The sequence below is a fragment of the Chionomys nivalis genome, chromosome 6, assembly GCF_950005125.1.
Source record: "Chionomys nivalis chromosome 6, mChiNiv1.1, whole genome shotgun sequence".
Classification (NCBI taxonomy): Eukaryota; Metazoa; Chordata; class Mammalia; order Rodentia; family Cricetidae; genus Chionomys; species Chionomys nivalis.
Window position 1 is genome coordinate 100,041,122 of NC_080091.1, and position 24,254 is coordinate 100,065,375.

The following is a 24,254-nucleotide window of genomic DNA, read 5'->3' on the forward strand; positions in this document are numbered from 1 at the left end:
GTTTTATTGCTGTGAAGACAGCATACCTCTCATAATGAAGTTGTCTTAGCAGTTCAGAGTCAGTTCATTGTCTTCATGATGGGAAGGAAGCATGGTGGCATGCAGGCAGATAATGGTGCTGGAGCAGGAGCCAAGAATCCTACATCTAGACAGGCAGCGGGACGAGAGAGAAATACTAAGCCTGGGTTGAGCTTTTGAAACTTCAGAACCCCCTCCTTGTGGATTCCTGGGAATTTCTCTCGTGCCACGTTTTTTCATGTTTTTTGCTAGCCCCATAATGGCTCCCTCAATAAAAATATCTCTCTCCTTGCTCTCATCTCTGTTCTTCCTCCATCTTGACTATCCTGTTCCCTCAAGTTCTCCTTGCCCCTCTCCTTCTCTCCTCCTCTTCCTCTTCTCTCCCCACCCCAGTGCTCCCAATTTTGTCAGGTGATGTTGTCTGTTTCCCCTTTCCAGGTGGATCTATTTATGTTTAAGAGTTCATCTTGTTACTTAGCTTCTCTAGGGTCATGAACTATAGGCTCCATATCCTTTGCTTTACAGCTGGTATCCACCTATGAGTGAGTACATGCCATGTTCATCTTTCTGGGTTTGTGTTAATATCACTCAGGATGTTTTTTTCTAGTTCCATCCATTTGCATGCAAATTTCAAGATGTCGGTTTTTACCTCTGAGTAGTACTCCAATGTGTAAATGTGCCACATTTTCTTTATCCATTCTTTGGTTGAGGGGCATTTAGGTTGTTTCCAGTTTCCTGGCTATTACAATTAATGCTGCCCTTGTAGTATGATTGAGCATCTTTTGGTATATGCCCAAGAATGGTATTGCTGCTGGGTCGTAAGGTAGGTTGATTCTCAGTTTTCTGAGAAACCACCATACTGACTTCCAGATTGGTTTTATAAGTTTGCAGGGGTCTTGGTCTTAAATGTAAAACTCCAGGCAGCTCAGAAGTCTTAGGATGTCCCTGACACTTTCCAGATTCAAATGGTCTGTCTGTCTCTCCTTTTCCCCCAAGGGCACATAAACAGTAAGAATTGCTGAGGAGAACAGACTAGCCTGCTGCCTGGAAGAGGCCCAGACCTGCCTGAAGGAGATACTCTCTGACCTGTTGAGCTGGGTGCAGTGAACCTGAGGGTCCGGCTTGGTGATGTAGCTGCCTTTGCCTTGTCCCCGCCCCAGCCTTCTCACCCATACTCCTGTGAACAATCTGAATAAACTCCCTGGCTCACCAGATTGGATGTCGGCGATGTCATTCTTTTGGTCCTGTTGAGGTTCCCTCCTGAGGTGAATGGATGTTTGTTTTGAGTCTCCAGGAAAAGTATCACATGGAAATAGTGAGTTTACTCTTCCCTGTGACTCACCTACAGCGGTGGTTGTCAGCCTTCCCACTGCTGCTACCCCTTCAGTACAGTTCCTTATGCTGTGGTGACCCCAACTATAAAATACAGTTATTTTCATTGCTACTTTATAACTAATTTTACTACTGTTATGAATCGTAATGTAAATATCTGTGTTTTCTGATGGCCTTAGGCGACCCTGTGAAGGGCTTGTGACCCACAGGTTGAGGACCATTGACCCTAGAGTATGACCCAGTGACTTAGTGTGTTTGTGCATACATGCAGCTTTTGTCATAGTGAAGTTCAGAGAAGTTACCACTCTAACCCTCCTGTCAGCTCTCCCTCACCGGTCCACTTTTGGTCTGTAGGTGTCTGTTCTGGTCACTCCTGCAAACGGAGTCATACTATGTGGTCCTTCTTGATTCATTTATTTCACTGTTGTGTGCAGTTTTTAGGCTAAGTCATGTTTCAGATGCATTTGTGTTTCATTCTTTTAGTGGCTGTGAACCAATTTTCCACATTTAATTAAGAGTTGCCACTGACCTAAGAGCTCTTATTCCTTTGAAATATTTTGGCCTCTTTCAATAATTGGTCTTAATGAAAATAGAAATAATTACAGCAGAATCTTCAACTTATTTTCCATACAATAAACAAGATTTGTGATTTCAAGAAAGCACCCCACTTATTAAGACAAAGGTTTACTTCTCAGCACTGCATCAGCATGATAACTAATACCGTTTTAGTAACAAGGAAGTAATATTGTAGTTCAACTTCATATTGAAAAGATTATTTTATGTATGCAAGTGTTTAGATTGCATGTATGTATTTTATGTATATGTTTAGACTGCATGTATGTATTTTATGTATGTGTTTAGACTGCATGTATGTATTATGTATGTGTTTAGACTGCATGTATGTATTTTATGTATGTAAGTGTTTAGACTGCATGTATGTCTATGTATCACATATGACCTGGTGCTCAGGGAGGCCAGAAGAGGCTGTTAGAGCCCCTGAAACTGGAGTTGGAGACAGTTGTGAGCTGTCATGCAGGCTCTGGGAATTGAACTTGAGTTCTCTGGAAGAACAGCCAGTACTCTTAACTGCTGAGCCATCTTTCCAGACCAAGTTTTTCCTATTTTAATTAAATGTTATTTTTAGGCCTCTAGACCTTAATATAGTTTTTTACGTCTGAGATACTGATTCCTGTTTTCTTAGTAGGTGATTCTTGTACCATATCATAGCACTCTTGAGGCAAGTCAAAAAGATTTTTCCACTTTGTATATTTGAATCTGCTGTTCCCTTAAAAACAAGTTCCATATTAATCTTTACTAATAACTTAAAATTTTAATTTTCTGATTCTGCTTTAAGCATCATTAATTCTAATAGCAGTGACAGTGTTTCAGTTGCTAGAGCTGTGTAACAAAACCCCACCACACTTGGTGACCACACAGCCGTGTGTGTGTCCCCTGCACTTAGTGACCGCACAGCCATATGTGTGAGTGAGTATATCCTGCACTTAGTTGTTGTAAGGAGCAGCGGGCTGTGTTCCCGCCCAGCTCCCGCCTGGCTAGCTTTACCCGAAATAATTACACGGAAACTGTATTCTTTTAAATACTGCGTGGCCCATTAGTGTCAGCCTCTTATTGGCTAATTCTCACATTTTGCTTTAACCCATATTTATTAATCTGGGTAGCACCACGAGGTGGTGGCTTACCGGAAGGATCTTAACCTGCATCCATCTTGAAGAGGAGATCTATAGTGTCTGCTTGACTCAACTTTCTTTCTCCCAGAATTCTATTCTGTCTTCCCCGCCTACCTATGTTCTGACCTATCAGGCCAAGCAGTTTTCTTTATTAATTGACCAATGAAACAACAGATAGAAGACCCATCTACATCACTTAGTGACCACACAGCCATGTGTGTGTGTGTGAGTGTCTCCTGCACTTAGTGACCACACAGCCATGTGTGTGTGAGTGAGTGTCTCCTGCCAGTCAGGGCTTTGGATAGGACACCGAGGAGCTTTTGCCTTCCAGCCTGCATTTCAGCCCAGGGTCATTTAAAGTGTGTTCAGACGCATATTTGGGAGTGAATGCTGTTAGCCAGAGTATCTCCACTTAGTTTTTTTCACAGTCTCTGTGTGTACCAAATTCAGTAGCCTAAGTTACCCCCCCTCCCCACTCCATGCTGGACAGCACTGTGCCCCGGAGCTTCACTCCAGCCCCACTGGGATGTTACCCTCCACAACTGAGAGACAACATTTTGATGTTTTAAACTGTCTGGTTGGCTGTACTTGGTTATGGCAGTCCTGGGGAACTAACACAGGACATTTTTAGAAAACACAAGTCAGATGGTTAAAATGGACGCCCCCCGCTTTGTGTGTGGTGACAGGACATGCTTAGTTTGCCTGATTATGAACTTCTTTATTCATCTTTGTTTTTGAAGGCGTTTTGCTATGTACATAGTTCAGGTTTTGAACTTGGAATCCTCCTGCCTCAGCTTCCTGAGTGATAGCTTATAGGCATGTGCACCACAGTTGGCTAACATTCTTCAACTTTTGCAGGAGAGGCTGGCTGCTTGTCAGCTCTGACCAAAATTTATACGTTAACAATGAATAAATACAGTACTTCAGAGATTGTTAAATGTGATAGCCATACGGGGTTGTTAGAAGTTCATTCATTAGTGTGTTACTTAGTAATTAGGTAATTTTGTCTTTATAGCAAGAGGGTTTATGGAGAGTGTGAAGTTTTTCTCTAGCTTGCTGTGCGTTTCCCCCTTTGTTGGGGTTGGACCCGAGCCTCACACATTCGGCAAGTGTTTGCTCACTGAGCTGTACCCACCCAGCTTTAAGTGTGCTTTCTAATTGATTTAGTTATGCTCGAAAGTGTGTGTGTGACACACGTGTGCAAATGCATACATGTTTGGGGATCCGAATGTAACTTCAGGAGTTATTCCTCTCCTCCCACCTTGAGAAGCAGGGTCTTTCTTGTTTATGCCTTCTCCACACTTCAGGGTGGCTGGCACCGAGCTTCCCGGTGTTCTGTTTGCCGGGATTAAGAGATCTGGCTCTTGGGGGGATGGAGCTCAGGCAGCCGGGACCGTACAACAGGCACTTTGACCTGCTGAGCCTGCTCACCAGTCCCAAGGAGGCCTTTTTTAGGTGACAATATTTTTGTTCTCTGAGTAATATGTTTATTTCTTTTTTTTTGTACTGATAGTTATTGAGCTCTACATTTTTCTCTGCTCCCCTCTCTGCCTCTCCCCTCCTCCTTTCAACCCTCCCCCAAGGTCCCCATGCTCCCAATTTACTCAGGAGATCTTGTCTTTTTCTACTTCCCATGTAGATTTGATCTATGTAAGTCTCTCTTAGGGTTCTCATTGTTGTCTGAGTTCTCTGGGATTGTGGTTTGTAGGCTGGCTTTCTTTGCTTTATGTATAAAAACTACCTATGAGTGAGTACATGTGATAATTGTCTTTCTGTATCTGGGTTACCTCACTCAAAATAATGTTTTCTAGCACCATCCATTTTCCTGCAAAATTCAAGCTGTCGTTATTTTTTCTGCTGTGTAGTACTCCATGTACCACATTTCCTTATCCATTCTTCAGTTGAGGGGCATTTTTAGGTTGTTTCCAGGTTCTGGCTATGACAAACAATGCTGCTATGAACATAGTTGAGCCCATGTCCTTGTGGTACGACTGAGAATTCTTTGGGTATATACCCCAAAGTGGTATTGCTGGGTCTTGAGGTAGGTTGTTTCTAAAATGGCTGAAAAACACTTAAGGAAATGTTCAACATCCTTAGTCATCAGAGAAATGCAAATCAAAAGAACTCTGAGATTCCATCTTATACCTGTAAGAATGGCCAAGATCAAAAACACTGATGACAACTTATGCTGGAGAGGTTGTGGGGAAAAGGGAACACTTCTGCATTGCTGATGGGAGTGCATCCTGGTGCAGCCCCTTTGGATGTCAGTGTGGTGAATTCTCAGAAAATATGTTTATTTCTTAAGGAATAATAACTAATATAATGGTATAATGAGACATAGTGCATTGTGGGGATTAAATTAGGGGACAATACCAAGTAGCAATGAAAAAGCACTCATTTGTATTTTTACCATACTTGAATTCAGAATATTGAGTATAGCCAAGAAGTGTCTTCAGATGGGGAGAAAGTGTGGCAGGTGCAGACAGCACACAGAACACTGCTGCCGAACAGGTTATAGACAGGGTTTGAAAGTGTAACATGTCTTTATATTTCACTTGTCTTTATCCAATTAAAAAACTCATCAGGCAGGCAGGCCTTTAATCCCAGCACTCAGGAGGCAGAGGCAGGGAGATCTCTGTGAGTTCAAGGCCAACCTGGTCTACAAGAGTTATATTATGTGTCTGAAAACCAACCAACCCCACTCACCCAAAGAAAACCCCAAACAAACCAAATAAGGTGGGGGTGGGGAGGAAAATAAGTTTTCAGACACAGACACGTAATGGAAAAACAACAAAAAGTGGACCCCAAATATACAAACACAGGACCAATAAGAAAAAAATGCCCAAGCAAAGCATTTTGGGACAAAAAGTCTACAAAAATACCCTTCAATTTATTTTGTGTTGGTCATCTATGGAAGGGCATGGGAGCTACCCTTAAGTGGGACTAACACACCCAGTGAGACTCCATTGTGGAGAAAACTAATTTTCCCTTTGCAAGCAGATGTCAACTGCAGGTAGTTTCTTGGATAGGGTGGGAGCCTATGCCCACTTCTCCCCTGACCAGTGAAATCCTGTCTGGCTTGAACCTCTGCAGGCCTGTGTGTTGCCACAGTCCTGTGAATCTGAATGTGCATTAGTTCTGTGTCTGGAAGACACTCCTCCTTGGAGTCCTCCATCCCCTCTGGCTCTTTAAGCCTTTCCACCTCCTCTTCCACACATCTCCCTGAGCCCTGTGGGAGGGTTTGATGGAGGCATTCGCTGAGGACTGAGTGCTCTAGAGTCTCTCAGTCTCTGCACGTTGTTCAGTCATGAGTGTCTGTGTTAGTTCCCATCTACTTAGGAAGAAGCTTCTTGGATGATGACTGAGACGCTAATCTCTGTGTGTAGTAGAATATCTTTAGAAGTCATTTTATTGCTGTTAACTTTGAACAGAATGGTGGTTTTCCTGTAGGCCATGGCTTATCCAGTCCTAGGTTCTTAATTCTTGCAGTGTCAGACATGAGTTCCATCTCATGCAGTAGACCTTTCATCCAATCGTAGTGTAGTTGACACGAATTCCATCTCATGCACTGGGCCTTATATTCAATCATAGCATAGTTGACATGAGTTCCATCTCATGCAGTGGGCCTTACATCCAATCATAGCATAGTTGATAACACTCACAACATTTGTGTCACTATTGCACCAGCGTATCTTGTAGGCTGGTCACCACTGTAGATTGCAGGGTTTGTAGCTGAGTTGATGGTTGCCTTTCTCTTCAGGTAGCATACAGAGTACCTTCCATTACCGTGAACACTAGCCAGCAGGGGTGAAGCCTCTAGTTAGGCACCAGCTTGAGTTTGTTTTTGATGAACTATGTTATCTTCAGCGAAAGGCATTCTCATCAGTTTGTTGAGAGCAACCAATAACCTTGGTAATAGCCACAGATATTTGGGGTTTCCTTGTGACCTCTGGCTAAGCACTCAACTAGATGTTACCCATTTCTGGCACTTAAGGTTTCACTTCTTGGTGGAAGATAATCTAATTGGGGCATTGTCACCTCCATTGTTTGATGGCACCATTTTGATTTCTTTCATTTATGTATGTATTTTAGGAAACTTCTGTGGTAGTGAGTTTCCCAATGGCTTCTCAAATGCCCTTAGTTTTCTCTCTTCATATTTCTCTGTCACCCCACTCTTCCTTTCCCTCCCATTTGTTCCTCACACTCAGCCCTTCCTCCCATAACTATATATCTTTTAATTTCTCCTTCCTAGGGAGATCCTCTTCTCTCCCCTTGTCCTTTAATAGGTACCTAACCTCTGTTGTTATGTGGATTGTAGCATGCATATCAAAGGCTTAAAAGCCAATATCCCCATATAAGAGAAAACATACTGATTTCTCCTTTTGGGTTTGGGTGACCTCACTTGGATGATTTTTTTTTCCCTAGCTCCATCCATTTATCTGCAAATTTCATTCTTTTTAACAATTAATAATATTCCATTGTGTAAATGCACCACATTTTCATTATCCTGTCATCAACTGATGAACATCCGGACTGTTTCTGATTTCTGGCTATTGTAAATAGAGCAGCAATGATCATGGATGAGCAAATGTCTACATTTATGTAGAAGAATGTAGAGTCCATTGTGTAAATGCAAAAGAGTGTGGTACAGCTGGATCTTGAGGTAGATCTATTCCCAGCTTCCTGAGAAACTGCACACTGATGTGCATAGTGGCTGTACAAGTTTGCACCCCACCAGTAATGAATAGGGGTTCTCTTTACTCTAGACCCTCACCAGCACGGGCTGTCCTTTGTGTTATTGATCTTGGCCATTCTGACTGGTAGAGGATGAAATCTCAAAGTAGTTATGATCTGCATGTCCCTGATGACTAACGGTGGTGAGCGTTCCTTTAAATGTTTCTCAGCCATTTGTGTTTCATCTGTTTTGAGAACTCTCTGCATGCTTCTGTACTCCATGCTCTGAGAACTCTCACTCTGCATGTTTTCAGCTGGGTTATTTTCTTGATATCCAGTCTTTTTTTTCAAAAGTTCTTTATATATTTTAGATACTAGCCTTCTATTGGATGTGAAGATATATATAATTGGTGAAGATCCTTTTCCATTCTGTACCCTTCCTCTTTACTGAATGGTGGTGTTGTGCAGAGAGATCCCATTCATTGTTTCTTAGTGTCTGTGCTGTATGCAGGCAGAAACCTATACTAACTAAATAAAAAACATTCAAAACTTTATTGCATTGTTAGGACTTTACTCAGTACAGTAGTTATTGGAAAAACTCTTGTTCAGAAGGGATTTTATATACAAAGTTTTATTTTCTCTCTCTCTCTCTCTCTTTTTTTTTTTTTTTGAGACAGAGTGTCTCCTGGAACTCACTGTAGATCAGATTGGTCTTGAGTTCACAGAGATTCTCCTAAGTGCTGAGATTTTCTTTTTTTCCTTTGAGGTGTGAGATCTCACTATGTAACTCAGGTTGGCCTTGAATTTGGAATCTTCCTGCCTCAGTTTTCAGAGTGCTGGGATTGCAAATGTTTGCCACCATACCTCACATGATTCTTTGTTTGCCTTTTGGACTTTGTTAAATAATCAAAAGAAATTTGAAGTAGCTGTATTGATTTCAGACAAAGCAGGTTTGAGAGGGAGTTACCAGGAATAAAGATAGTCCTTACCTAACAGAGTACAGCCATTTCTTCAAAAAGACATTAGCGAGGCAAAGCAGTGAGTTAGAGGCCAGCCCAGACTACATGTGACCCCGTCTCAATACAAAGCCATCCAACAAGCAAAACCTGGACCTTGAGTGGATCCATTGTTAGAACTGTAGACTCCAGCACGTGTGACTATCACTGAGCAGTACCAGAAGTGGGTGCAGAAAACACGCTCTAAGGTTGAGGACAAATCCATCCAGACCACATTCTGGGACGTGACATGGTCTTTAATTTGTGCTTACAGGCCACAGTAGAATTAAGTTAGAAACCAGTATCTCTATCATTGTATAACCTGTGTTGTAAAGTTAGAAAAATAGTTGGAAAATATAAAAATTTCTAGAGATTAAACAGTATCCTAAAATAATATTGGATAAAGAAATTGCAAGAGAAACTAAAAGTGTTTTGAAGAAAAATTAAAAGCAGTAAAAACAGACAAAGAGGAGAGCGTGAAGAATTGAACGTGTGTGTCAGAAATGAAGGGTATAATGTCACTGGGCCGTGCTTGTAGTGCCGAGAATGAGAAAAGGCTGCAGTGTAAGCCTAAAGCAAGTGGCAGAAAAGGGTGAGAGACACTATAAAGTCAATACGAAGATGTCAATGTCGAGACTAAAAGCATTTTACAGTTCCATTTATTTTTTTAAGACAGTTTCATGAAGCCAAGGTTGGACTCCAGGGCTTGAACTCAGGTCATCAGGTTTGTGAGGTAAGCACTTTGACCTCTGGGTGAGCAGACCAGGAACAGCTGTCAGGTGATGCCTACAGGACCAGGTCTTGAGCAGTGGGCAGTACCATGCCCACCATGCCTCTTTGGGTGCAGAGCATCCGGCTTGTGCAACCTGCCCCTCAAAGGCAGCCACACTGGCACTGTTAGGATAACTCCATGTTGGCCTCCCTGGTCATCTCCCCAGCAACCAGCAACCAGGTGCATCACATTGAGCGCCTGCTGGAAGTTCTTTAACGTATGGACCCTTTATTTTGGTTGTATGACTTTTGTGTTTTTTTTTTTTTAAATGTCCAGTTTTCATTTTAATAATTAAAGTGAATAACAATTAATTTATTATGAAGTATGGATACGTAAGCATTAAATACTTGTTTCACACCAGGCTAGCCTGGAACTCAGAGATCTATCTGCCTCTGCTTCTCGAGTGCAGGGATTAAAGGGATGTGTGACAATGCCTGACTTTGGTTATGCGTCTCAGTGGCCACTACAGTGTCTGCACAGCTGAGTCACATCAATATATCCAAGCTTGTGTTTGTCAAGAGTCAGAATTGCTTGAATGTTGTTTTCAGAGGCCATCTTGACTGGGACAAACATGCAGGTCTCTCCTAACTTTTTGGGACTCAGCTGTCTGCCACCCTGATAGCAGTATTAGGACAAACGAGGCAGACGCAGGTCTGCAATCCTTGACTGTTACTCCATGTGATAGCTGGGCTGGGTCGTCTAGAGCCTATTGGTCTCTTGTCTGCTCGGGCTGGCTTCCTCTTTTTGTTGCTGACACCATAACTGTTGATATCCTTATTGGACTTGAAAGAGGGTGTGACAGCCGGGCGGTGGTGGCGCACGCTTTTAATCCCAGCACTTGGGAGGCAGAGGCAGGCGGATCTCTGTGAGTTCGAGACCAGCCTGGTCTACAAGAGCTAGTTCCAGGACAGGCTCCAAAACCACAGAGAAACCCTGTCTCGAAAAACCAAAAAAAAAAAAAAAAAAAGAAAGAGGGTGTGAGGTTAAGGTCTCTTGAAATCCTTCAAGATGGGCTAGGTGTTTGGTGTGTTGAATTTGTTTTTTTTTTTTTTTTAATATTTATTTATTATGTATACAATATTCTGTCTGTATGCCTGAAGGCCAGAAGAGGGCGCCAGACCTCTTTACAGATGGTTGTGAGCCACCATGTGGTTGCTGGGAATTGAACTCAGGACCTTTGGAAGAGCAGGCAATGCTCTTAACCACTGAGCCATCTCTCCAGCCCCGGTGTGTTGAATTTGTGCTTCCAGAGTTGATAGAGCTAGTTTCTATTGGTGGCACACTTGACAGTACAGATTATAGCTCTCAGTGTGGAAGTTCAGATCCCCAGACCAGAACACTGGCCTGTTGTGTGGTAGGAGTCAGTGGGTCCATGGTGTGTAAAGACTATAAACCCACATCCTTTCTGGCCCGTTGTGTGGTGGGAGTCAGTGGGTCATGGTGTGTAAAGACCATAAACCCGCACCCTTTCTGGCCCTCATCCCAGCTGACAGCACTGGTGCCTTGGGAGACCAGGGGGGTGGGAGGTGACACAGAGCATTAAGCCATCAAGGTCTCTGGATCTGCCCATTCTGGAAGTTTCATAAAGATCGAATCGTACTTTGTATCTCTTTAATGTATAATTGTCCTTTTTGATGATATTTTTAACATTCTTGAGTGCTCACTTCTCAGAATAAATATGTAGCATGTCTGTGATATGAACAAGAACTTGCAACATGTTTGCACTGTGAGGTTCATGATCTAGGGAGGTTAAGAAAAGAGGTTCCGAGGTAGGACTTTGGACAATTAGAGTTAAAGGGAGATTAGGGCATAGTCAGTATGAAAGATAATTAAATCACATGGAATGTGTGGAATTATGAAAATAGTAAACTGTATTAATACGTTACTTAGTGCTGAGGCCGAATCTCATTTCTTTAAGGTCGAGTGGATGTCAGAATTATACCTTTGGTTGTTCCAACTAAATGGAGGCCTGTTGCTACAGTATACAGAAGTGGCATGGTAAAGTAATTCATTTTAGTAAATTAGAACAAATAGTAGATTGCTTTTGCCTTTGCAATAATTCACTTCCGTGAGGGACTTCTAAAAGGGTTATAAAGATGATCGCTTGGAATTCACTGAGTATATTCTGAGTTAGTGGTTGGCATTAGGAGATGGTATGTTTATGGCAATCTCATATGTGTGTATGATGAATTTTGTTTCTTTGTATCCTCCTTTCTTACCTCCCTTGCTTAAGCTCTCCTTCTAACAAGTCCCCTCCCCCCCTTTTCATCTGTGCGTGGGAGTGGGAGAGAGGTTAGTTTAATATTTAACTTATTATTTAATAATTTAATAATAATTGAGAGTTTAAATATTGTTGCCTGCATGAATGTCAGGTTATTTTTTTGGAACACGGACAACTTATCAGGCTATACAAATGAAAACAACCCCTTCCTCATTCCTACCACCATTAGCTGAACCGTGAGTGATGGATCAGCTTCACGAGCCCTGCCCCCATGATGAAATGGTGATGGCTCCAGTCGTGGACAGGCCTTTGTTGTGATCACAGCTGCCATGAGTTCATGAGGACAATGACCGTCATGTCTAGAAGACACTTTTTCACACTAGGGTTCTTTTTCAAAATGTGTTTTGTATATGTGGGTACTAGCGACTTGATCTGCCAAGCTTTCTCATTAACCCCAGAAAGCATCATTATTCTCAACTTCTGTCCTGCCTCTTACATCTTCCGTATATTCCTTGAACTTCAGAGGGGCTTTTATAGATGTCCAGTTTAAGGTCAGGCACGCCACACTCCATTATTCCCAGCACTTTGACTAATTGTGAGTTTGTGTTACACTGCCCACTGCAGGGAGAAGCTTCACTGACAGCCTGAGGTCAGCACTCTCCTGTGGTGTAAACATTAGTACTTAGAAGGCAGTTTGACACTGTGTCCATTTAGCAAAATAACAATAGTAGGTTCTTTGCTAGGGCCTTCCCGGCCATGGGCTGGTGACCAGATTTACAGTGTTAGGCGTGAGTTCTTTCCTGTGGAGCAGTAAGTAGAGAGTGGGTAGCTATCCGCATAGCGGCCATACCATGATTGCTTCAGTGGGCAGACTTCCCTGGCGGGTTGGTATTGTAGCAGACAGGTCCACCAGTGAAACTTTTGGTGACATTGTCTCTACCTCACAGTAGCATACACAGCACCTTCCAACACTGTGCAAGAGAGCCGCAGGGAAGACGTTGCCAGCTCATTTCCAGCTTTGTTTCTCTATCCTGCTGCCCGGCTGTCTATGGCGTCTTCAGCAGTAGGTTCTTACAAGTTAGTTCTGGTGGGCAATCAAGAGTGATGACAGTAACCTATAGTTTTGTCATCTCTGGAGCATCTCTGACCATATGTTAAGTTTTCTGGCTTTAAATATTACTCTGTGCCTTTGGAATGCAAATTACTGTCATTTCACAATTTGTAGTAATTTGTAGGGTTTTTTTTATAGGAAGGGTCACTAGAGTAGCATCACTTTTTCTTGTTGCTTAGTTGGATTTCTACTTGGCTTTAGTTTTTTTTTTGTTTTTTTGTTTTTTTTTTTCTCCAAGATGTTTTCTCTGAGATCCTGCCTGTTCTGGATCTCACTATGCAGACCAGGCTGACCTCGAACTCACAGAGATCCGTCTGCCTCTGCCTTCCAAGTGCTGGGATTAAAGGTGTGTGCCACCAATGCCCAGCTGCCTTGAGTATTATTTGATTCCTGTAGTGATCTGTGCTGATCTGTGAGTTGGTAGCAATAGTTTGGGGGTTGGGTGAGATATCTGGAAGGAAGCAAACTGAATAAATAATCTGCCCCATGCTTCTTTCCTATGGGTCGACCCTTCTTGTTATTCTTGTGAGCGTTCTCCTCAGTAACCATGGTCATATGGCCTCTTCTGTAATACTATTCCAGAAAGAAATTCTAGGAGGGAGGGGACAGAAAGCTAAACAGAAGCTAGAGGTAGCTTGGGGTGATAAAATCCTTGCCCCCTCAGTTCTTGAAGCTGAATCTTTCTTGTATTAGATGCTTCACTGCTATGTTGAATGGCTTAATATGTCTTAGAATTATTTTCCATAGTATCCTGTCCCTGCGTAGAGTTTTCATCCTAGGTAGAAGTCTAGGATGTGGGAAGAGAGCGCCATTTTACAGCTTTGGACAATCCATGAGAGCACTGTCAGAAGCTGGAGCATATGTTTGTGCACGCGTTGTGTTTTAGTGTCTGTGAATGAATTACTGTACATAAACTTAAGGGTGGCTGGCATTAAGTTATTCAGAAGATGTTTATAGTGGTTTAACCTTTTTCCCCTGTCACATAAGATTTGAGATCTCAAAGATCATACAAGTACTGCATGGCTTGTAATCTTTATGGCTACATATGTCACAGCTAAGACTTTAAAAAATTATTGTGTGTGTCTGTGTATGTGTTTACACTCATGGGCATGTGTGCCATGGTATGGAGGACAGAGGACAGCTATGGAGTTTGTCCTTAGCTTCTACTTTCTGTGTGAGTTCTGAATATCAAACGCAGATGCTCAGCTTTCATGGCAAGTACGTTGACGGCTGAGCCATTTTGCCAACTCAGAAGCTCTTCATAAGAACATTGTTTTACTAAGTGGTGGTGGTACATGCCTTTAATCCCAGTACTTGGGAGGCAGAAGCAGGCTGATCTCTGTGAGTTCAAGGCCAGCCTGGTCTACAAAGCAGTTGCTGTTCTTGTAAAGAACCTGAGTTTGGTTTCCTGTACTGACATGGCAGCTCACAACCATGTTTAGCTCCAGTTTTAGGGGATCTGACACCCTCTTCTGGCTTCTGAGGGCAATAGACGTGCATGTGGTATATATACATATATGCAGGCAAACACATAACATAGAAATGAGTAGATCTTAAAAAAGATGAAGAAAGAAAGTTCCAAAGTCTGGATGTTAGAATAATGGTAGCAAAGACAGGCTTAACCCCCATCCCTCAGTGAGTTTTTTTTTTGGTTTTTCGAGACAGGGTTTCTCTGTGGTTTTGGAGCCTGTCCTGGAACTAGCTCTTCTAGACCAGGCTGGTCTCGAACTCACAGCGATCCGCCTGCCTCTGCCTTCCGAGGCGTGCGCCACCACCGCCCGGCCCACCTCAGTGAGTTTTGAGTCAAACTTAGCGGGGTCACCAAGTTTGTGGAAATGATTGCATGTAACTGGAAGTTTCTCGTCCTGCCCTTTCCTGCAGCCACTTTTAAAATAACCACTCAGAGGCTTAATCTTAATTACAAACTGTTTGGCGATAGCTTAGTCTTATCATTAACTAGCTCTTACAACTTAAGTTAACCCATTCCATTAGTGGGTCTCGTGACTGTCACCTCACAGCTTGCTTCCCTAGCGACTGCTGGTGTCTCCCAGACTTCGCCTTCTTCCTGGCTGTTGGCTACATCAGCTTCTTTATTAACCAGTGATAACAAACCATATTCACAGCATACAGAGGGGCATCCCTCATCGATCGCAACACAACTAAAATGTGCTTTCTCTTCTGTCCTCAGGTGGCGACAGACAAGGTGGCGGAAAAGCTGAGCTCTACTCTCTCATGGGTGAAGAACACAGTCTCGCATACAGTCAGTCAGATGGCCAGTCAGGTGGCCAGTCCATCTGCGTCATTACACACGACATCCTCATCCACCACACTGTCAACACCAGCACTTTCGCCGGCCTCCCCTTCAAAGTTGAGTCCAGACGACTTAGAACTCCTGGCTAAGCTGGAGGAACAAAATCGGTGAGTGAAATTGCTGGACATTTCTCTTCTTGGTTATCATGTAGTTTCCTAGTTTCTGACCCCGTTTTCCAGAATTACTAAACAGGCATTCAGGAATTTCCTTATGAGGTTAGTCTAATAGCGCTTGAGATTCATTTCCTTAGTATAGCAGACTCTAAATCCTTCTTGAATTTTATGAATTATTAAGGCAAAACTATCGTTTTTGTTTTATTTTTCAGGGCTGGGGCTGGGATTGAGTCCCCAGACCTTGATACATTGGCCTATGTTTCCATCCCTACTTTTTTTGTTTGTTTGTTTGTTTTGGTTTTTCAAGACAGGGTCTCTCTGTGTAATAGCCTTAGCTGTCCTGGAACTCACTTGGTAGACCAGGGTGGTCTCAAACTCACAGAGATCCACCTGTCTCTGCCTCCTGAGTGCTGGGGTTAAATGTGTGTGCCACCTCCGCCTCACTGACAATTACTCTTGACTGCCTTCTTCAGTTATTTTAGTTCATGTTCGTATGAACCTTACTTTTGTTAGTAGAGCTGAGTCACGGTCAGGGTCACGGAAATTGCAAATGTGTTGCCAGGACAGACATCACTGTTGTGGGGGGAGAGCTGAGACCTGTCTGAGCAGACCAAAATGGAGTCAGGACAGGATGACTGTGCCTTATCATTTCAGATGATCAGACATTTTTTTCTGAGACGGGGTCTCATGGAGCCCAGGGTAAGGAGTGCTGTGCTACAGGTGTGTGCTACCACAGTTTATGAGGTGCAGGAGACTGAACCAAGGGCTTCATGCATGCTAGGCAAGCACTCTGCAGACTGAACTACATGCCCAGACCATGATTGTGGCTTTGAATTTTAGCCATTTTAATGGGCATTGATAGTGTATGGTTTTATTTTATTACTTTCACTTAAAGATTTTCAAACACCTCTATCTCTCAGGTTCAGAGATTATAGGCACCTGCCACCATGTCTACCAATAGTGCATTTTTAAAAAAAAGATTCATTTACTTTTATGTGTATGAATTTTGCTGGCATGTATGTCTGATCATCATGTACCTGCAGAAGTCAGGAAAGGGGTCGGATTGCCTGGAACTGGAGTTACAGAGGTTGTAAGTTGTCAACTGGGTGCTAGGAACTTAACCTGGACCCTCCAGAAGAGCAGCCAGTGCTTTTAGCTTTTGAGCCCTCTCTCCAGTTCCAGTAGTACATGCAAATTAATTTGTATTTTCCTACTAATGTTATTTATTATTATGTATACAGTGTTCTGCCTGCATGTATGTCTGCAGGCCAGAAGAGGGAACCAGATCTCATTATGAATGGCTATGAGCCACCATGTGGTTGCTGGGAATTGAACTCAGGGCCTCTAGAAGAGCAACCAGTACTCTTAACCTCTGAGCCATCTCTCCAGCCAAAATAAAAATAATTTTAAAAATGTTTAAAAATATCTTTTGAAGAACAGAAGTTAAGTTTGTGTATTTGTGATGTGTGTATGTTGTGGGTACACATTTATGGAGGTGCATGTTTGGAGGTGGAGGCCAGAGATTGATGTTGACTTCTCTGGTGATTTCCACTTTTATTCTTTTGGGTCACAGTCTACTGAACCTGAAGTTTATCGATTATCTGGCTAGGAAGTTCAGGGATCTGCCTGCCAGTGTCCTCCTTTTCCCACCCTCCACTGCGGTTGCAGGCATGGGCCCCATGCCGAGCTTTGACTCAGATCCTCGTGTGTGCATAGCAAAGGCTTTCCTGACCGAGCTGATTTCTCATCACCTAGTTTTAAATGTCATGAAGGACTAGCTTACAGTTGTACTTCGTGGATCGTGCATTGGTAACCCAAGTTCATGTAAACTGTCTTCTGTATTTTCTTCTATTTTACTTTGTTGTTATTGTTGTTAAGAGAGATGACTTCTCATGATATTTGTGGCTCCCCTCAAACTCTTGGGTTCAGTTGATACTGAATTTACTTGTATGTGTACAAGACCAGAGTTTGAGAAATTTTTTTTTAATTTATTTTTATTTTATTTTATGTGTATGAATGTTTTGCCTACATGTATGTATGTACGTATGCATGTATGTGTGTATGTATACCACATACATACCTGATGCTCATTGAGGCCAGAGAGGGCCTTGGATCTCCTGGAACTGGAGTTTCAGACAGCTGTGTGCATGTTTGGTTGTTCTATAGCATTGGTTAAAATAACTCTCTTTTATTTTTGTTTCATTTCTTTGAGACAGAGCCTCTCTGTTGTGTAGCTCTGGCTGTCCAGAAACTCCCTATGTTGGCCAACTTGGCCTCCAAGTCCCAGAGATCCCCTGCCTCCCCAGTGCCAGGATTAAAGGCGTGGGCCGCATCCAGCTCTTTTCTTTGCCTGATCAGCTACTCTTCCATAACTACTTAGACACTTTAGTTAATGTCAGTTGTTTACAGATGTTGGGTCTGTGTCTGCACTCCATTTTGTTCTGTTCATCTATTATTTGGTCTTAAGGTTGTACTGTATTGCTTTATTTATTATAGTTTTGTAATAGGTTTGGAAATCAGATATAGTCTCCTGTGGTAGTTTGAGAATGCCCTACAAGATCATATATTTCAATGCTGGTCCCTAGTTGGTGGTACTGTCTTGGAAAAGATTAGGAGATGTGTCACTGTGAGTGACTTTGACTTTTCAAAAGGCCCAGAGGGAAGATATATTTAATTTTATTAAAAACAACAACCACAACCCAAATAAAGTGTCATACCTGAAGACCTAACATTCCTCCCCCTGTTTTGCTGGCCACCGTATCATTTCTCTGGCCTCTGCAGGAGTTGGTAAGGAAGTTGTGTGTTTTACAAGTCTAAAGTAAAAAGTAATCGACAGAATTGCTGCCTGTGATACCACAGTAGACACTGTTCTTAAGCGTATGTGATTGATCCCCTTCCCACGTGGAGATTCTACTCTGTGTCTTTAACTGTCTGATTTAAGAGACACAAAAATGGGGGCAATATTTTAGAAAATTAAAATGTAAGAAACATGAGAATAGAAAGTTATATAAAAAAAGAAAATTATTTTCCTTTACATGGTTTCATTGCAACTATTTCTTTAAAAAAGTAAATGTACGCGGCAACCTCAGAAAAATGTGAAGAAATGGTTCAGTCCAATATCAAAGATTTGTTTGAAGAAAGTTAATAATTGATAGACTTAAGTTAAAATAAGACAGCTTTTTTTTGGTTTGTGTTAAAATGTGTTTTTCATATTAAGAATACGAAGGCCTTGGCAGAGATGAATTTGAGGAGGTGAGTCTCAAGTGTGATGGTGCATTTTAGTTCAGGGGGAGATAGTACTGTTTTAAACTTCGAACTACCTATTTGACTTAAAATTTTGTTTTAGCCATCTTTATTTCCTTTTACTTACTTTCCTATTTAGCATATCCTTCAAGGAGAGAAATACTACAGTGATAAAACAGAACCATTTTTATACTAGGTATATTTTTGTTTTTAAAATATAATTACCACGAGTCTCTGTTACCCCAGTTCAAACGTCCACATTAGAGCCCTACCGCTTAGTGTTTTAGCACTGGCCCCACGGCTGCTGGGCCCCGCAGTGCGCCTCGTCTGACTTAGACTTGCTGTTAGGTGTAAACTGTAAACTATACCAGATTTTGAAGGCTTGTTTTGAAAAAAGTAATATAACGTTAATTTTAAGAAAACTTGAGTACGTGTTAAAATGATGTTTTCTTTTTTGAAATGACTTGTTTAAATTGAATAAAGTAGCTCTATGTGCTGGACCATGCTTGTAACTCTAGCACTTTGAAGGCAGAAGGATCACCATAAGTTCTAGGTCAGCTTGGGCTATAAAGCACAACCAGTCTCAAAATAAACAAATCTAAATAAATAAAATAATATATTATAAAAATTAGTCACTTTTTGAACTTTCAAGATGTAGCTGCTGCCTGGAACATTTAGAATTGTGTAAGTGACTTGCATTATATTTCTGTACAGTCTGGTCTCCATGGTCTAATGTTCATTAAATACTTAAGAACTTAAAAAAACAGCATTACCTCAGTTTCCCTAAGGATACTCTCTATAAAATATCCAGCAAAATTCATTAATAAATGAAAAGGTTTCAAGTGAAACAGATACTTTCAAGTCTATGGCAAGAATATATCCTTAAAAAATATTTTAACTGGGTGATGATGGTGCACGCCTTTAATCCCAGCACTCGGGAGCCAGAAGGAGGTGGATCTCTGGGAGCTCAGGGCCAGCCTGGTTTGTAAGAGCTAGTTCCAGGACAGGCATCAGAGCTACAGAGAAACCCTGTCTCGAAAAAGCCAACATGTGTGTGCTGAAACTGAACCTGTCCTCTGTAAGAGCAGCAGGTGCTTTTAACCGCTTGAGCCATCTCTGTGTGTGTGTATACATATGTGTGTATATATATGCACACACATGTATGTAAATAACAATACATCATATATGTGTGTATATATATATATACACACACGTATACAACAGGAAAAACATCACTTCATTTGAATTGGTTTGGTTTTTAAATTTTTTGTTTTTCTCTCTATCGTGAAGGCAGGATTTTATTTAGAGTCTCACACTGTAGCTCAGAATTTTCTAGAACTTACTGTATAATGTAAGAGGCTGGTCATAAAGTCATGGTAACAACTCAGGCCTCAGCTTCTGTAGTGGCATCTTATATTTTATATTTATGTTTAATAAATAAAGCTTGCTTGAGGATCCAAAAAGTAAAACAGCCACACTGGCCAGCCTTACAGACCAGGCATCAGTGACACACGTTTAATCCCAGTAGCCACACTGGCTTGCCATAGAAACCAGGCTATAGTGGTGCACACCCTTGATCCAGAACTAGAGAGGATTATAAGATGAGACAGCTCTTAGGCTCAGCCTCATTCTGAGATTCCTGGAGGCAGGATCGCCATTTTTGGGGCTGAGGTCGAGGTAAGAGCCAGAGGATGGCTGCCTTGCTTTCCTGGTCTTCAGGTTGAACCCCAATATCTGTCTCTGAGACTTCATTAACCGAGCTTCACGCCTCCTCGTGCTGGGGTTACAGGTGTCGGCTGTCATGCCTGGCTCAGGGTGATGGCTGGTTTACTCCTCAGTTCTTTCTGTAAAGAATCTTGGGCTGGAGCTGTCATTTTAAAGAAACAAAGCAAAGAAATTGGTTTTTCAGATCTATCATTTTTACACTTCTTTTGTGTTAATTCTGTTATTTTTTTTATTGATTAGAGAGGAATTTTATGTGTCACCCAGGAAAGCATGTAACCCCTGTGAATCAGGCATGTAGTCTTGTTTGATCTGAATGTTTGTGACTGCAAAACTCCTTCCTATGTTGAACTTAATCTGAAATATAATAAAGTCAAACCTTTGGAAAGCTCTGTTCTCATGGGTGGAATTAATGCTTTTAAAAAAAAAAAGAGACTTTAGGGAGTTTTGGCAGCATCTATCATGTGAACACGTTAACAAAAGGCACTGTTAGTTAGAAATGTCCTCGTCAGATTTGAATGTTAGTGCTTGGATTTTGGACTTCCCAACTTCAGAACTGTTGTTTATGAATTACCCTTTTTTCAAAATAAATTCTAACTATTTGTTAAAGCAGACCCAGGTAGACTTTAATGAGCCAGATTTTACTGATTTGCTGACCATTTAGTTGACAGATTATTTTCTTTCTGCCAGCATGTTTCACATCCTGTTTTGTTGTAATATTAGAGACCTTGGAACCTCATGCTGGAAACACTGTTCACTTTGTGATAAGACTCTCTGCTGTTACTGCCAGAATAGTTAGAAAACTTTCCGTATGTTTCCCGCCTTAGTTCTTCATAAACTCTTAGCGGTTTGCAGATCACCAGGTGGCTGACTGGTTCTGTTGTGTTTTGCTCTGATAACCACAGGAAAACAGTGAGCCAAATCTCAGTTGCCAAATTTCTGTAGTCTTTACCTCTTTCTTCCCTGAACTTTAGGCTTGTGTTTCACACTGCCGTTGGCACCGCCTATAAGTACGTCTTCCAAGTGCGTCAAGGCACAAATATTGATTCCTGAGAACTTTTCTTCTGTTGATACTGTTTTAATTCCTTGAGAGTTTCATCCACACTAACACGCGCACACACACAGAGCAGAAAGGAGTTTCTCTAGGACTGAGCAGCAGTAATCTCGGGTCAGCCTGGTTGCCAGCTGCAGGTTGGGGTAGGATGAGAGTGGTGATGAGGGCTCCTTTGTACTTTTCAGTTACAGTGTTACACAGGGTTTTTGTTTTTAATGTCTTTTTGCATGAAGGTATCCATATACAAAGTAAACAACTTCTACTTTCAAAACAAACCTAATAAAAGCCCCAAACAAAAACTGCTGTTCGTATAAGTTCCATGAAGCCTGTGCTGATACACTTTCCTGACAAAGGTAAAGTCTTGGTGCTGCTCAGTTCTCAGAACCCAAGATACAAAGTTCATCTGTTAGAGATAAAACCTAAACTACCCTTCCTTTTATAGTATTTCCCGATTCTCTACTTCATGTAGGATGTGTGGTAAACAAAGTAAGTAAGTTTTAGAGGACTGTCTCAGTGGCCACCGACTTCCACTGACGCTGCATCCCAGTTTCCAGGCTCATTAAGTCCTCTGTCACTGTTGTGATTTCTTAATTATGTTGAAATTACATGCTCATCTGTTTTGGGGGCATTTTTAAGTTATTCACCCATTTAACAGTAATAAATGAGATGATTCTAATTATATATTTTTATAAAGCCTACATATTAAGTCTTTCTTAAATGCCATGTCTAAATAGAATACTGTGTCATTAGATGACAGACCTAGGGAAGGCACTGTTGGATGTCTCCTAACGTGTGAGCGTTAAAGTGTGCGTATGCAACCTTCCTGGCTCTAAACCTACACATTGTATAAGTAATGTAGTTAATTTATCTAAACAGAAAAGGCGCACAGACAAATGCAGAATCAGAGTTAACAATGGCCTGCTTGTGTATTGCATTTACCACACATATCTTGCAGGCTCTGAGCCAGTCAGTGGATGTGAAGGCCTAAATGCTGCACTGCTGTGGGATTTATATATACACACATAATACACTGTGTATTCAAGGCTTATGACTGTTGGCTCATTCATTCATTGTGCTCACCACAGACCAGGCTGACCTTGAACAGTGTTGGGATTACAGATGTGTGCCACAGTGCCTGGCTGTGCTACATTAGATCTACATTTTCTTTTCTTTAAACTTTTTTTTTTTTTTTGGAGGATGAGCATTGAGACAGTCTCATTGCATGGTTCAAGCTGGCCTTGACCTTGTGACCTCCTATGTCAGCCTCCCAGTACTGAGATTGCAGGTATATTTTGCCACACTGGAAACTTGATATTTTTGCCCGCCTTCCTTTTGTTTTCTTCGAGACAGGATTTCTCTGCAGCTTTAGAGCTGTCCTGGAACTAGCTCTTGTAGACCAGGCTGGCCTTGAACTCACAGAGCTGTCTGGGATTAAAGGAGTGTGCCACCACCGCTCAGTTTAGTTGTTGGCTCTTATGCATATAAAAACTGGCTTAAAACAATGTGCAAGTATACAAAAAATACCTTTTTATTATCATATAAATTTTAAACTTTAAAAATTTGCTTAAAATTTTGTTAGACACGTGCACATAAGCACAGGCAAACAGGCATGCATGCATGCGTCTATTAGCCTAGGCCTGTCCCTCTGGAAGGTCTGCAGAGGCAGTTAAATTGTTTAAATTGTGAAGCAGTGTCCTCTCCACAGTCACACACCCAAACCAAAACCAAACAGAACGTAAGCTATGCTTTTCTTCTGGAATCTGCCCTGAGGCTGCTTTATAATTAATTACTTTCCCCTTTTACAAAGGTAGTAGTATACTTTAAAATAATGATAAGAGGGTTTATTGTAGTCAATATATAAGTATACTTTAAAATAATGATTGATAAGAGGGTTTATTGTAGTCAATATATAAGTATACTTTAAAATAATGATAAGAGGGTTTAGTGTAGTCAGTATATAAGCCAGCAACAGAGTTTCTATTTTGTCTCTTTATTCATAGCAGTTAAAAACTGGAATTTATTCAGCTTTGTATAAAGATTCATTTTTAAGAACCTGATGCCTAGAGAACATCAACACGACTGAAGACTGGCTTTGTTTTTCAGTTACATTAGGAAAAGAATCATGTTTCAGACATACAGTTGACGTATTTCAAGGTTTTACTAGAGTATGGATGGGGGGAGACTTCAAAAAACCACACATACGATCTACACACAGCATGCTCATGTGCACACGCACACGCGCGCACACACACACACACAGGCTACATACAGCACGCACGCACACACACCAAAAGCTACATACACAGCACAATTTAAAATTGGGTGAACATCCAGTAAAAGTTAGTGCAAAGTAATTATATAGACATCCTAACTGTACAATGGTGTTGTTTTCTAAGTTTAGTAAGAGTTTTAACTCAGTACCAGTATTGTTTTTGTGTTTTATGTATGTACCAAAGAATGCCATGAGGTTTGGGTATAATGCAACTTAGTTTCATTAACAAAGCAGGTTTCTTATTTAAGCTTTTTTTCCTCAGAGGCTATATATTATTTCATAATATATACGTATGCCCCTATCATATTTAATAAAATTACTTTTTTTCTATTTTTGAGATGGTATTTCTGTGTAGCCTTGGCTGTCCTGAAACTCACTCTGTAGACCAGGCTGCCCTCGAACTCACAGAGATCCACCTGCCTCTGCCTCCTGAGTGCTGGGATTAAAGGCATGCGCCACCATGCCTGGCTAAAATTACTTTTAAGGTGTCTTTTTAGCTATAAACTGAAGTTGTTTCATGATTTGAAAATGTGATCAATCAAAAACGTGTAAAGACTGAATGAAAAATCTACTAATTTCAACCAAATAAGGTTCTTAAAGCAAAAATACCTACTTACACAAAATGTATGCAGTGGCTGGAGATGTTCAGGTTAACATTTATGCAGGGGCTGGAACAGTTATCACACAGACCATCGTTTATGCAATGTCTGGAACTGTTGGTTTATTAC

General features: G+C 41.4%; 1 protein-coding gene across 9 annotated transcripts in view; it reads left to right on the top strand.

Annotated features, from left to right (window-relative positions):
• Evi5 (ecotropic viral integration site 5) overlaps positions 1–24,254 on the top strand; it is a 143,143-nt gene that overhangs the window by 21,094 nt on the left and 97,795 nt on the right. For 5 of the 9 annotated variants that reach the window (XM_057771080.1, XM_057771082.1, XM_057771087.1 and 2 more), the window contains exons 2-3: positions 1,015–1,333; positions 15,000–15,229. In XM_057771080.1, coding sequence (XP_057627063.1) covers positions 1,292–1,333; positions 15,000–15,229 — 272 coding nt within the window. In that variant the 5' untranslated portion in view covers positions 1,015–1,291. Of the gene's footprint in view, positions 1–1,014; positions 1,334–11,458; positions 11,478–14,999; positions 15,230–24,254 lie in introns of those variants that run through there. The other 4 variants (XM_057771085.1, XM_057771083.1, XM_057771084.1 and 1 more) reach the window with 3 other exon arrangements.